Here is a 15,214-nt window from a genome sequence, read left to right on the forward strand (position 1 = left end):
CGGTGATTAAGTCCCAGCTGGGGCAGCATGTTTGGTTCAGTCCGCAAACTCTGATTCATGAGTCTGTAACCTCAGTCCCAGAGATCCTATCACAAGCTCCCGATATTTCCCCTCTCCTTCCTTCCCCTGAAGCTGGGGCTCCGGCTACAGGGGAGTTCCACAGACTTGTGGGGGGAAAATAAAACTGAATTAGCGTGGGGAGACTGGGGGGTAGGTGGGGGGCGATTTTTACCCACTCTGCTTTGGGAGTAACAGAGCGGGAAGTCACATCGCCGGTTATTTACCCGACCGCCAGTTTCCCGGAGGGGATCGTTCCTGAATTTTAATTTTCCTGCAGGATCCTTCTCTACATATGCTGATGACATCATTGGGGCTGGACTGCAGCCCGAAACCACGTGGCCTCCTCGCAAGGTCAAGGTGGTGGGAGAGGGAGAGGGCCCGGAGGGGGCACTTGTTTCCATGGGGATGGGAGCGGGGTGGGGGCAGGAGCGGGGGAAGGTATGGGAGCGGGAGAGAGGAGAGCGGGAGAGAAATCATTTAAAATTATGACACACAAGGAGACTATTCGGCCCATCGTGTCTGCGCAGGTTGAAAAAGAGCTACCCAGCCTGATCCCATTTCCAGCTCTCATCCGTAGCCCTGCAGGGTACAGCTCTTTAACACAACCAGGTACTTTTTAAATGTGGTGAGGGTTTCTGCCTCCACCACCCTTTCAGGCAGTGAGTTCCAGACCCCCACCACCCTCTGGGTGATGAAATGTTTCCTCATCTTATCTTGAAATCTCCCCCTAATTACTTTCAATCTATGCCCCCTGGTTATTGACCCCTCAGCTCAAGGAAATAGGTCATTCCTATCCACTCTATCCAAGCCCCTCATAATTTTATACACCTCAATAAGGTCTCCCCTCAGCCTCCTCTGTTCCAAAGAAAATATCCCCAGCCGATCCAATCTTTCCTCTAAGCTAAAATTCTCCAGTCCAGGCAACATCCTTGTAAATCTCCTCTGCACCCTCTCTGGTGCAATCACATCCTTCCTGTAATGTGGTGACCAGAACTGCACGCAGTACTCCAGCACTAGTGTTGTACACAGTTCAAGCATAACCCCCTTGCTCTTGTATTCTATGCCTTGGCTAATAAAGGCAAGCATTCCATATGCCTTTTTAACCACTTTAATCCACCTGGCCTGCTACCTTTAAGAATCTGTGGACAGATACTTCAAGGTCCCTCTGTTCCTCCACACCACTCAGTGTCCTCCCATTTAATGTGTATTCCCTCGCCTTGTTGGCCCTCCCCAAATGCATGAATTCACACTTTTCCGGATTGAATTCCATTTGCCACTTTTCTGTCCAACTGACCAGTCCATCGATATCTTCGTGCAGTCTACAGCGTTCCTCCTCACTGTCAACCACACGCTCAATTTTTGCATCATCTGCAAATTTCTTTATCATGCCCCTTACATTTAAGTCTAAATCATTGATATATACTACAAACAGGAAGGGACCGAGCACTGAGCCCTGTGGAACCCCACTGGAAACAGCCTTACAGTCACAAAAGCTCCCCTCAACCATCTTTGCTTCCTGCCACTGAGCCCATTTTGGATCCAATTTGCCCCTCTCCCTTGGATCCCATGGGCTTTTACTGTTTCGATCAGCCTGCGATGTGGGACCTTGTCAAAAGTCTTGCTAAAATCCATGTAAACGACATTAAACGTACTGCCCTCATCAGACCTCCTGGTTACCTCCACAAAGAGCTCAATCAAGTTAGTCAGATACGACCTTCCCTTAACAAATCCATGCTTACTGTCCTTGATTAATCTGTGTCTTTCTAAATGAAGGCTTATAACGTCCCTCAGAATTGATTCCAATAATTTGCCCACCACCGAGGTTAGAATAACTGGCCTGTAATTACTCAGTTTATCCCTTCCTCCCATTTTAAACAATGGTACAATGTTAGCAGTTCTCCAGTCCCCTGGCACCACACCTGGAGGATTGGAAAATGATGGTCAGAGCCTCCGCAATTTCCTCCCTTGCTTCTTTTAATAGCCTCGGATTTATTTCATCTAGTCCTGGCGATTTATCTACTTTCAAAGATGCTAAGCCCCTTAATACTTCTTCTCTTACTATGTTTATCCCACCTAGTATTTCACTCTCTTCCTCCTGAATGTCAACGTCGCCATCGTCCCCCTCTTTTGTGAAGACAGCCGCAAAGTATTCATTTAGTACCTTGCCCACATCCTCCGCCTCCACACACACATCACCATTTGGTCCAGAATAAGCCCAACTCTTTGCTTAGTTGTCCTCTTGCTTTTTTTGGAATTGTAAAACATCTTTGGGTTTTCTTTCATTCTACTTGCCAGTGGGGGAGAGTGGGGGAGCTCCAGCGGGGTACACTCAAAGAAAGGGTCAGCCGCTGTGCCTCCCTCCACCCCCCTCTCCATTCCTGGTGGAGCATCGCTGGGAGAGCGTGCCGATAGCCAATCCCAACACCTGTCCAGGTGGCCCTCAGGCCACTTCCCGCAGACGTCCCACTCCGAACAGTTGGTTCGGTCAACTCAGGCCCGCGAGGTATAATAGCTGGGGCCTCAATTCTTCAGCATCAAATGAGTTTCTAACTTGCCTTGATATTCTCTCTACACTGTCCCATCAAACACTCCCAGGGCAGGTACAGCACGGGGTTAGATACAGAGTAAAGCTCCCTCTACACTGTCCCATCAAACACTCCCAGGGCAGGTACAGGGGGTTAGATACAGAGTAAAGCTCCCTCTACACTGTCCCATCAAACACTCCCAAGGCAGGTACAGGGGGTTAGATACAGAGTAAAGCTCCCTCTACACTGTCCCATCAAACACTCTCAGGGCAGGTACAGGGGGTTAGATACAGAGTAAAGCTCCCTCTACACTGTCCCATCAAACACTCTCAGGGCAGGTACAGGGGGTTAGATACAGAGTAAAGCTCCCTCTACACTGTCCCATCAAACACTCCCAAGGCAGGTACAGGGGGTTAGATACAGAGTAAAGCTCCCTCTACACTGTCCCATCAAACACTCCCAAGGCAGGTACAGCACCATCTTTCGGCACCTGTTTGATGTGTAAAGCACAGGCACCTTCACCATGGGCTGAGTGTAGACGTGGACCGATGGTGCGAGGCATCGACTGCGCTCAGTGTTACAGAGAACAGGAGTGCCCTTTCCCTTGTATTTAGTCCCTTTGAGTGAAGCAGTGGTTCAGGCGGCTGCTTACTGTGTAAAAGGTCAGCGTTGGAGGGGGAGGGGGAAGGCACGAGTTCCCGAAACAGGACAAAGACAGATTTAATGCCTTAATCTGCGAGTGACATTTAATTATAAAACGACGAACTTTCCTAACCACAGAATGACTGGGAAAGGGGATGATGCACGCGATGAAGGAAGTGTGTGTTTAGAAGTTCCTACTGTGCAGTAACTTGTCATTCTAACAAAACTCAGCCTCTGGCTCCGTCACACTGCCCGACTGAAGCTGCCAGGTTCCATATCTTGCTGCCTGCTGTAAAATTGTCTCTTTTTGTCCCCCTGTCCCTTTCTCTTCCCCCTGCTATATTTTCTCCCTTCTTGTCAGCCGTGGCTCAGTGGGCAGCACTCTCGCCTCTTAGTCAGAGGTCGTGGGTTCAAATCCCGTTCCAGAGACTTGAGCACATAAAACTCCCAGTGCAGTACTGAGGGAGCACCGCACTGTCGGAGGGGCAGTACCGCACTGTCGGAGGGGCAGTACTGAGGGAGTGCCGCACTGTCGGAGGGGCAGTACTGAGGGAGTGCCGCACTGTCGGAGGGACAGTACTGAGGGAGCGGCGCACTGTCGGAGGGGCAGTACTGAGGGAGCGCCGCACTGTCGGAGGGGCAGTACTGAGGGAGCTCTGCACTGTCGGAGGGGCAGTACTGAGGGAGCGCCACACTGTTGGAGGGGCAGTACTGAGGGAGCGCCGCACTGTCGGAGGGGCAGTACTGAGGGAGCGTCGCACTGTCGGAGGGGCAGTACTGAGGGAGCGTCGCACTGTCGGAGGGGCAGTACTGAGGGAGCGCCGCACTGTCGGAGGGGCAGTACTGAGGGAGTGCCGCACTGTTGGAGGGGCAGTACTGAGGGAGCGCCGCACTGTCGGAGGGGCAGTACTGAGGGAGCGCCGCACTGTCGGAGGGGCAGTACTGAGGGAGCTCCGCACTGTCGGAGGGGCAGTACTGAGGGAGCACCGCACTGTCGGAGGGGCAGTACTGAGGGAGCACCGCACTGTCGGAGGGGCAGTACTGAGGGAGCGTCGCACTGTCGGAGGGGCAGTACTGAGGGAGCGTCGCACTGTCGGAGGGGCAGTACTGAGGGAGCGTCGCACTGTCGGAGGGGCAGTACTGAGGGAGCGTCGCACTGTCAGTAAAATCTCAGAGTGCTTCAGCCACACTGGATTACTCAAGCAGTGCACTCGTTGTGATGGTGCTAATGCTGGCTCGGGATATCTGGGACACTCGCTCAATGAAAAAACTTTCTCAAACAGCACAGCCAGGCCAGCTACAGCGTATGGGCGAGAAATGCAGCAAAAGGAGGGAACCATTAGGGAAAAGAGGGAAGGTCAGAGGAGTGAAGACATGTATTGTTACCCATGTGTCAGGCACATGTTTATATTGATTTGCGATCCACGGGCCTAAGTGTACGTTGCCGGAGCGACTATCTCACAGCGCGCGGTCTGTTTCTGATCCTACAAACCAGAATGAAAGTTGATGTTGTGGAGCTGTGTTGGGAGATTATTGAGGAAAGTTAGCAGCACACATGACCCAGAAGCACGAGGCACGAATATGAACAATGTACTCCGTTAGTTGTCTGCTCGCACAGCAAATTTAAAGGGACTGCGCATGGAAAGAAATAATTAGAGGGAACATTGATTTCAACCCTCAACAATGGGCGAGTTTGGGTCGGGTGGGAGGTTAAAATAAACAAATCTCCCAGCCCGCCTGGAACTGGATTTAACGGAGGTGGCTCCCAAGACGTGTGCTGCTCATGTAGACATACGAACATCAGAAATAGGAGCAGGAGTCAGCCATTCGGCCCCTCGAGCGTGTTCCACCATTCAATAAAATCATAGTTGATCTTTGACCTCAACTCCACTTGCCTGCACTATCCCCATATCCCTTGATTCCCTTAATATTCAAAATCTATCGATCTCTGCCTTGAATATACTCAGCGACTGAGCCTCCACAGCCCTCTGGGGCCGAGAATTCCAAAGATTCACCACCCTCTGAGTGAAGAAGTTTCTCCTCATCTCAGTCCTAAATGGCCGACCCCTTATCCTGAGACTGTGACCCCTGGTTCTAGACTTCCCAGCCCGGGGGAAACATCCTCCCTGCATCTACCCTGTCAAGCCCTGTAAGAATATCGTATGTTTCAATGTCTCATTCTTCTAAACTCTGGAGAATATCGGCCTAGTCTGCTCAATCTCTCCGCATAGGACAATCCCCCCCATCCCAGGAATCAGTCTGGTGAACCTTCGTTGCACTCCCTCTATGGCAAGTATATCCTTCCTTAGGAAAGGAGAGCAGTACTGTGCACAATACTCCAGGTGTGGTCTCACCAGGGCCCGATATAATTGCAGTAAGATGTCTTTACTCTTATACTCAAACCTTCCTGTAATAAAGGCCAACATACCATTTGTTTTCTTAATTGCTTGCTGTACCTGCATGTTAACTTTCAGTGATTGGTGTACAAGGACACCCAGGTCCCTCTGAACACCAATATTTCCCAATCTCTCACCATTTAAAAAATACTCTGCTGTTCTATTTTTCTTACCAAAGTGGATAACTTCACATTTCTCCACATTATATTCCATTTGCCATGTTCTTGCCCACTCACTGAGCCGTCTATATTCCCTTGAAGCCTCTTTGCATCCTCCTCACAACTTACATTCCCACCTAGCTTTGTATCATCAGCAAACTTGGATACATTACACTCGGTCCCCTCATCCAAATCATTGATACAGATTGTGAATAGCTGGGGCCCTTACGGCACCCCACTAGTTACAGCCTGACAACCCGAAATTGACCCGTTTATTCCTACTCTCTGTTTTCTATCCATTAACCAATCCTCAATCCATGCTCGTATATTACCCCCAATCCCATGAGCCCTAATTTTGTTTAATAACCTTTTGTGTGGCACCTTATCGAATGCCTTCTGAAAATCCAAATACACCACATCCACTGGTTCCTCCTTATCTATTCTTCTAGTTACAACCCCAAAAAACTCTGACAGATTTGTCAAACATGATTTCCCTTTCATAAATCCGTGTTGACCCTGCCCAATCCGATTATTATTTTCTAAGTGCCCTGTTACCACGTCTTTATTAGTAGATTCCAGCATTTTCCCTACTAATGATGTCAGGCTAACTGGTCTGTAGTTCCCCTTTTTCTCTCTCCCTCGTTTCTTAAATAGCGGGGTTACATTAGCTACCTTCCAATCCGCAGGAACCATTCTAGAATCTATGGAATTTTTGGAAGATGACAACCAATGCATCCACTATCTCTATAGCCACCTCTTTCAAAACCCTGGGATGTAGGCCGTCGGATCCAGGGGATTTATTTCTCCAGTCCTATTTTTTTGCGAATACTGTAATAGTTTCTTTCAGTTCCTCATTCTCACTGGACCCGTAGTTCTCCACTATTTCCGGAAGGTTCTTTGTGTCGTCTTCTGTGTATTTGTTTAATTTCTCTGTCATGTCCTATTCCCGATTATAATTTCTCCTGTCTCAGCCTGTCAGGGGCCCACATTTACTTTTTAAATCCCTATAGAAGCTTTCACAGTCTGATTTTATGTCACTTGCTCGTTTACTCTTATATTTTATTTTCCCTTTGCTGAATTCTAAAACCCTCCCAATCCTCGGGCTTACTGCTCATTTTAGCAACATTATCCTCTTCCTCTGATCGAATACTACCTTTAAATTTTCTTGTTAGCCACGGTTGGATCACTTTTCCTGTGGGGTTTTTTGCCTTAAAGCAATGTGTATTTTTTGTAAATTTTGTATTAATTCTTTAAATGCGAGCCATTACTTGTTGACCATCATACCCTTTAATGTAGTTTCCCAATGTACCTTACTACTCATACCTATGTAGCTTGCTTTGTTTAGATTTAACACCCTAGTTTCGGATTTAATGAAATCACTTTCAAACTCAATAAAAAATTCTATCATATTGTCACTCTTCCCAAAATGCCCCTTTACTACAAGATTATTAATTAACACTTTCTCATTGCACAATATTAGATGTAAAATAGCCTGTTCCTAATTGGTTCCTCAACATACTGAACTAGAAAAGCATCTTGTATGCATTCCGTGAACTACTCCTCCCCACGATTGCTGCAAATTAGTTTTGCACAGACTATATGTAGATTAAAGTCCCTATGATTACTGTAGTACCCTCCCCTCTAATTTCCTGGTTTATACTGGGCCCTACATTACCATAACTGTTTGGGGGTCTATAAACAACTCCCACCGATGTTTCCTGCCCCTTGCTGTTACTTCGCTCCACCCAAACTGATTCTACTCCTTGATTTTCCGAGCCAAGATCCTTTCTCTCTACTGTCTTTATCCCATCCTTTATTATCAGCGCTACCCCTCCTCCTTTTCCATTTTGCCTATCTCTTCTCCGACCCCTTGCAGTCACCCCTGACCCTCAGACCCATGCTGTCTCCACCCCCAGTGACCTCTACCACAAGCAGTACGTGTGCTTTCCCGATCAGGACTCCAAGCCCCCCCTCCCCCACCGCTCCCCCCGTCACTTGGAAATCCCAACACAGCTAATATCGGAGCCAAGGTTTCTCTCTGTTGAATTCTTAAAGTTTTCGGGGTTTTCTAAGTTCCCCTTTTGTGTACCTGAATCACTCGCCAACCAACCTCATTCTCAATTTTCCTTCATTTTTCTGTTTTACTTTTAAATTCCTTTGTCCCTGTATCACATGCCGCCTTTCCTTTCTCCCATCAGCCGTGGCTCAGTGTGCAGCTTGCTCACCTCAGAGTCAAGGTCAGGGTTCAAGTCTTCAGCAAAAAGAGGCAGTACTGAGGGAGTGCTCCGCTGTCGGAGGGGCAGTACTGAGGGAGCGCCGCACTGTCGGAGGGGAGTAGTGAGGGAGTGCCGCACTGTCAGAGGGGCAGTACTGAGGGAGTGCTGCACTGTCGGAGGGGCAGTACTGAGGGAGCGCTGCACTGTCGGAGGGCCAGTACTGAGGGAGCGCCGCACTGTCGGAGGGGAGTAGTGAGGGAGTGCCGCACTGTCGGAGGGGCAGTACTGAGGGAGCGCCGCACTGTCGGAGGGGAGTAGTGAGGGAGTGCCGCACTGTCGGAGGGGCAGTACTAAGGGAGTGCTCCGCTGTCGGAGGGGCAGTACTGAGGGAGTGCTCCGCTGTCGGAGGGGCAGTACTGAGGGAGTGCTCCGCTGTCGGAGGGGCAGTACTGAGGGAGTGCCGCACTGTCGGAGGGGCAGTACTGAGGGAGTGCTCCGCTGTCGGAGGGGCAGTACTGAGGGAGTGCTCCGCTGTCGGAGGGGCAGTACTGAGGGAGTGCTCCGCTGTCGGAGGGGCAGTACTGAGGGAGTGCCGCACTGTCGGAGGGCCAGTAGTGAGGGAATGCTGCACTGTTGGAGGGCCAGTAGTGAGGGAATGCTGCACTGTCAGAGGGGCAGCGCTGAGGGAATGCTCCGCTGACGGAGGGGCAGTACTGAGGGAGTGCTGCACTGTCGGAGGGGCAGTACTGAGGGAGCGCTGCACTGTCGGAGGGCCAGTACTGAGGGAGCGCCGCACTGTCGGAGGGGCAGTAGTGAGGGAGTGCCGCACTGTCGGAGGGGCAGTAGTGAGGGAGTGCTGCACTGTTGGAGGGCCAGTAGTGAGGGAGTGACGCACTGTTGGAGGGGCAGTACTGAGGGAGTGACGCACTGTCGGAGGGCCAGTACTGAGGGAGTGCCGCACTGTTGGAGGTGCCATCTTTCCTTTTTTTTCCTTCTCCTTCACTGTTATTTATCCATTTTCAGTCTCTTGTTATCACATACTCCATTAGATGATTGTCATTTCTTTGTGTTCCAGTGCCCCACTATCTCCTTTCCCGTCACTTAGAAACATAGAAACATAGAAAATAGGTGCAGGAGTAGGCCATTCGGCCCTTCTAGCCTGCACCGCCATTCAATGAGTTCATGGCTGAACATTCAACTTCAGTACCCCATTCCTGCTTTCTCGCCATACCCCTTGATCCCCCTAGCAGTAAGGACCTCATCTAACTCCTTTTTGAATATATTTAGTGAATTGGCCTCAACAACTTTCTGTGGTAGAGAATTCCACAGGTTCACCACTCTCTGGGTGAAGAAGTTCCTCCGCATCTCGGTCCTAAATGGCTTACCCCTTATCCTTAGACTGTGACCCCTGGTTCTGGACTTCCCCAACATTGGGAACATTCTTCCTGCATCTAACCTGTCTAACCCCGTCAGAATTTTATATGTTTCTATGAGGTCCCCTCTCATTCTTCTGAACTCCAGTGAATACAAGCCCAGTTGATCCAGTCTTTCTTGATAGGTCAGTCCCGCCATCCCGGGAATCAGTCTGGTGAACTTTCGCTGCACTCCCTCAATAGCAAGAATGTCCTTCCTCAGGTTAGGAGACCAAAACTGTACACAATACTCCAGGTGTGGCCTCACCAAGGCCCTGTACAACTGTAGCAACACCTCCCTGCCCCTGTACTCAAATCCCCTTGCTATGAAGGCCAACATGCCATTTGCTTTCTTAACCGCCTGCTGCACCTGCATGCCAACCTTCAATGACTGATGTACCATGACACCCAGGTCTCTTTGCACCTCCCCTTTTCCTAATCTGTCACCATTCAGATAATAGTCTGTCTCTCTGTTTTTACCACCAAAGTGGATAACCTCACATTTATCCACATTATACTTCATCTGCCATGCATTTGCCCACTCACATAACCTATCCAAGTCGCTCTGCAGCCTCACAGCATCCTCCTCGCAGCTCACACTGCCACCCAACTTAGTGTCATCCGCAAATTTGGAGATACTACATTTAATCCCCTCATCTAAATCATTAATGTACAGTGTAAACAGCTGGGGCCCCAGCACAGAACCTTGCGGTACCCCACTAGTCACTGCCTGCCATTCTGAAAAGTACCCATTTACTCCTACTCTTTGCTTCCTGTCTGACAACCAGTTCTCAATCCATGTCAGTACACTACCCCCAATCCCATGTGCTCTAACTTTGCACATCAATCTCTTGTGTGGGACCTTGTCGAACGCCTTCTGAAAGTCCAAATATACCACATCAACTGGTTCTCCCTTATCCACTCTACTGGAAACATCCTCAAAAAATTCCAGAAGATTTGTCAAGCATGATTTCCCTTTCACAAATCCATGCTGACTTGGACCTATCATGTCACCTCTTTCCAAATGCACTGCTATGACATCCTTAATAATTGATTCCATCATTTTACCCACTACCGATGTCAGGCTGACCGGTCTATAATTCCCTGTTTTCTCTCTCCCTCCTTTTTTAAAAAGTGGGGTTACATTGGCTACCCTCCACTCCATAGGAACTGATCCAGAGTCAATGGAATGTTGGAAAATGACTGTCAACGCATCCACTATTTCCAAGGCCACCTCCTTAAGTACTCTGGGATGCAGTCCATCAGGCCCTGGGGATTTATCGGCCTTCAATCCCATCAATTTCCCCAACACAATTTCCCGGCTAATAAGGATTTCCCTCAGTTCCTCCTCCTTACTAGACCCTCCGACCCCTTTTATATCCGGAAGGTTGTTTGTGTCCTCCTCAGTGAATACCGAACCAAAGTACTTGTTCAATTGGTCCGCCATTTCTTTGTTCCCCGTTATGACTTCCCCTGATTCTGACTGCAGGGGACCTACATTTGTCTTTACTAACCTTTTTCTCTTTACATATCTATAGAAACTTTTGCAATCCGTCTTAATGTTCCCTGCAAGCTTCATGAACTCAATTATTTTAGGCTGTCTTCGAATGTATTTTATCCCTTTACAGCCTTCATTTTGCTTTTTTTTCTCTTCTTCCTGATTAATTCATTTATTTTCTTAATTCTAATTTACTCTAGCAAACGCACAGCACTGGAGGTGGGCCAATGAATAGGAAGGCTTCAATTGCAGCCTATCTGAATCAGTGCCAAATGTGGTCAAGGCATCACTTGGGTTTTATTAGTTAGGCTGAGGATATCCTCGTGACCTGGTGCGGAGTATTGGTGGAGGAAGGGTGAGAGGTGACGGGCCGGGTCACGAGACAGGGCCAGAAACGCTGAAGCTGAGATATTGCCCATGTTAGCAACTCTCGTCTGCCCCGGTGAGGAAGAGTCCAGGTCGGGCCATCGCGGAGATTTCCCGCTGCACCTGCCTCATCGGCGGAGAGCAGCCTGGGCTGGTGGCCAGGCGAGTGGAGTGGAGTGGAGGGGTTGGGGATGGTCGTGGTCTCCTGGCCTGGGTCTGGGCCTGGTCCTCTATCTGTCTGACTCTTCCTCGGAGAAATCCTGCCTCCTCTGTAATGTATTTGCTTCATGGGTTCTTTGCTTAAGAATTCACAGCAACACATTGCTATTAAGGACTAATTGGGTTTATTAACAAAGGTTTAACAATCACACTACAAGTTACCAATTCATCCACCGGGCTCACATCTACCTGCCTCATTGTGGATCCCCCAAATCCAACTGGCTGGGGTTTTATTGAGTCTTGTGAACATCACATGACTGGCTAAGCCACTCCCAACTCAACAGCTTTACAACTCTTTTGTTGCAAAATAAAAATAAACATTAAATCAAGTGCCCCCTTATTAAAGATAGGGGGTGGGGGCGGGGGCGGGGATCAACAGCTCTACAGATCTATGAGCATACTCGCAGGTGCGTACATTCCACCCTCCAAGCAGCTGTCCAGGATGTGAGTTTGTTTCAACTCCATAAACCCACATACTTTGTGCAGAGAACTGGGCACCAATTTCCAATGGGAGACCATTCCTGTTCCGCCATACAGCTGGATGGGATCCCAGATATTTGCCCTGTCTCGGACTCCAAATATTCACATTTTAAGAATAGCTCTGAAGTTGAATGATGACACTCGGTTGTTCTAAGGGATCCCTGCCTATAACGTATTTGCTCCATGGGTTCTGTGCTTAAGAATTTGCAGCAACACATTGCTATTAAGAACTGGTTGGTTTATTAGCCAAAGGTTTAATGATCACACTACATGTTACCAGTTCATCCACCAGGCTCACAACCACCTGCCTCATCGTGGATCCCCCAACTGGCTAAGCCACTCCCAACTCAACAGCTCTACAAACCCGTGAGCATACTCGCAGGTGCATACATTACACCGCAGTCAATAAGATTGAAATGTGCTGACGGAAATATTTTCGCTGTGCCTGCAGGTCGAGACCCACCTGGAGAATCCCACCAAATACCACATCCAGCAGTCGCAGAGGCAACAGGTGAAGCAATACCTGTCCACCACCTTGGGCAACAAGCTGGCCACACAGGCCCTGTCGCTGGGACACTCGCATTCTCCTCAACCTACCACCGCATCGCCCGGCATCAGGAATGACCATGTGCTGCCCAACTCCACTGGAAACAGCGCCCCGAACAGCCCGATGGCCATGCTCAACATCGGCTCCAATCCCGAGCGAGAGGTACAGCTCACACTGCCTCGCCAAGATAGAACAAATAGAATGAGTGAAGGGCCTTTCACCCATTAACCCCACTCCTCCCACAGCCCATGCACACTCTCCCCTATCATAGACCCCACCCAACCATTTAATCCTCTCCCACAGCCCATGTACGCTCTCCCCTATCATAGACCTTACCCACCCATTTAATCCCCTCCCACAGCCCATGGACATTCTCCCCTATCATAGACCCCACCCACCCATTTAATCCTCTCCCACAGCCCATGCACGCTCTCCCCTATCATAGACCTTACCCACCCATTTAATCCCCTCCCACAGCCCATGCACGCTCTCCCCTATCATAGACCCTACCCACCCATTTAATCCCCTCCCACAGCCCATGCACACTCTCCCCTATCATAGACCCTACCCACCCATTTAATCCCCTCCCACAGCCCACGGACACTCTCCCCTATCATGGACTGTACCCCACCCATTTAATCCCCTCCCACAGCCCATGTACGCTCTCCCCTATCATAGACCCCACCCACCCACTTAATCCCCTCCCACAGCCCATGTACGCTCTCCCCTATCATAGACCCCACCCACCCATTTATTCCCCTCCCACAGCCCACGAACACTCTCCCCTATCATGGACTGTACCCCACCCCAGTGAATGTGTTTTAGACAGGGTATGATTGTGGGAGAATTTGCCATGTGTCAGACACGCGGAGCGGGTATGTTGCACGTAAAGTTGTCTTGTTAACTCTCTGGTCTATTTCTAGATGGACGATGTGATTGACGATATCATTAGCCTGGAATCCAGCTACAATGACGATATTCTGGGGTACACAGAGCCTGAACTACAGACGCCGAATACTGTAAGTCCCTGACGTGTTAGCCAGCGCTCTGATATGAGACTGGGAGGGCTTCCCTTGGGAAAAAAGTTTTAAAAATATACTTTTATAGAGAATTATGATTCATCCTCTGCATCTGGTGCTGAAATAACCATAAGTTGTGTTTCTAAATCATTGATGATACCATTGAGGAAGGTTTTGAGCCAAATGTTGTGGCTGAGTGGAAATAGATCGACTCCCAGCCAGTCCTCCAATTGTGTCACTCATGGATGCTGTAGAACAATGTATTAATCATCAGTCATGAGCAATATCGATCAATTAATTGATTTCAGTAGAAATTAAAGTCGAGCAGGTTTTATAGCGGGTGATGGATTCACTCCACGCGTTTCCCACCCAACCAGTGAAGGGGAAATAACCCTCAATGAGTCGAGAATTGGTGAGTCAGCACTGAGGTCAGCTAGAGACTAATTGCTTTCTTTATCTTTCGTTGATACTTTTTGTTTTGAAATATTGCTTGTTCATTGATTGGTTTCAGATCTGTTTGGTTGTAATTGTTTATAGCTTCATGAATATGATCATGGAGCCAATCAGCAGCAAGTGTGGCACTGACTTTGAAGTGCGGCATTTTGAAGTGAGAGACTATTAGTTGCTGTCGGTGGCATTGCGCATAGAGGGTCAGAGGGTCAGGTGCTGTTTCCAGGGGGTGGTCTGTCCAGGCGCCCGATGGTGCTGGCGGGGGGCTTGGTCCGTTTGTCGGTAACTCATGTCCTGGGCACCACGGCCGTGGAACAGGCTGCCCCGATGCAGTCCCACCAGCTCCGGGACACTGCAACATTGGGCGTAGGTCCCGGAGCGCTGGGGGTTTCTGCGGAGGTGGGAAGGACCCAGTTCGCAAGCAGCCCAGGGTCACATGGAGCCCGGAGGAGCTGCGGATCCTCCTAGCCCCACAACATGAAAAAAGACAAGCATTCTATAGCGCCTTTCACAACCTCAGGATTCCCCAAAACCCTTTGCAGCCCGTTATGAACTTTTGAAGTGCAGTCACTGTTGTAATGTGGGAAACACGGCATCCAATAGTGCACAGCAAGGTCCCACAACAGCAATGTGATAATGAGCAGATCAACTGTTTTAGAGATGATAATTGCAGGATAAATATTGGCCAGGACACTGGGGAGAACTCCCCTGCTCTTCTTCAAAACAGTGCTCTGGGACTTTTTACGTCCACCTGAGAGAGCAGACGGGGCCTCGGTTTAACGTCTCATCCGAAAGACGGCACCTCCGACAGTGCAGCACTCCCTCAGTACTGCCCCTCCGACAGTGCGACGCTCCCTCTGTACTGCCCCTCCGACAGTGCGGCACTCCCTCAGTGCGGCGCTCCCTCAGTACTGCCCCTCGGACAGTGCGGCGCTCCCTCAGTACTGCCCCTCCGACAGTGCGGCACTCCCTCAGTACTGCCCCTCCGACAATGCAGCACTCCCTCAGTACTGACACTCCGACAATGCGGCACTATATTATATGCTCAAGTCTCAGGAGTGGGACTTGAACCCTCGACCTTCTGACTCCGAGATGAGAGAGTGCTGACCACTGAGCCACAGCTGACACCCTGGTTCAATAAATCAGAACTTGCCTTCTGAGCATCTCATTGGCTGGACAGGCAGCTGAGACTGAGCTGAGCCAAGCTCAGTCCGTGAATGCCCAAT

The 15,214-nt window shown here is 49.6% G+C and overlaps 1 protein-coding gene across 1 annotated transcript in view; it reads left to right on the top strand.

Moving 5' to 3' along the window:
• Positions 1–15,214, top strand: part of tfeb (transcription factor EB) — a 150,379-nt gene that overhangs the window by 111,186 nt on the left and 23,979 nt on the right. The window contains 2 exon segments of the mRNA XM_070859284.1: positions 12,424–12,681; positions 13,443–13,538. Coding sequence (XP_070715385.1) covers positions 12,424–12,681; positions 13,443–13,538 — 354 coding nt within the window.

This window comes from Pristiophorus japonicus, chromosome 17, assembly GCF_044704955.1.
Source record: "Pristiophorus japonicus isolate sPriJap1 chromosome 17, sPriJap1.hap1, whole genome shotgun sequence".
Lineage (NCBI taxonomy): Eukaryota > Metazoa > Chordata > Chondrichthyes > Pristiophoridae > Pristiophorus > Pristiophorus japonicus.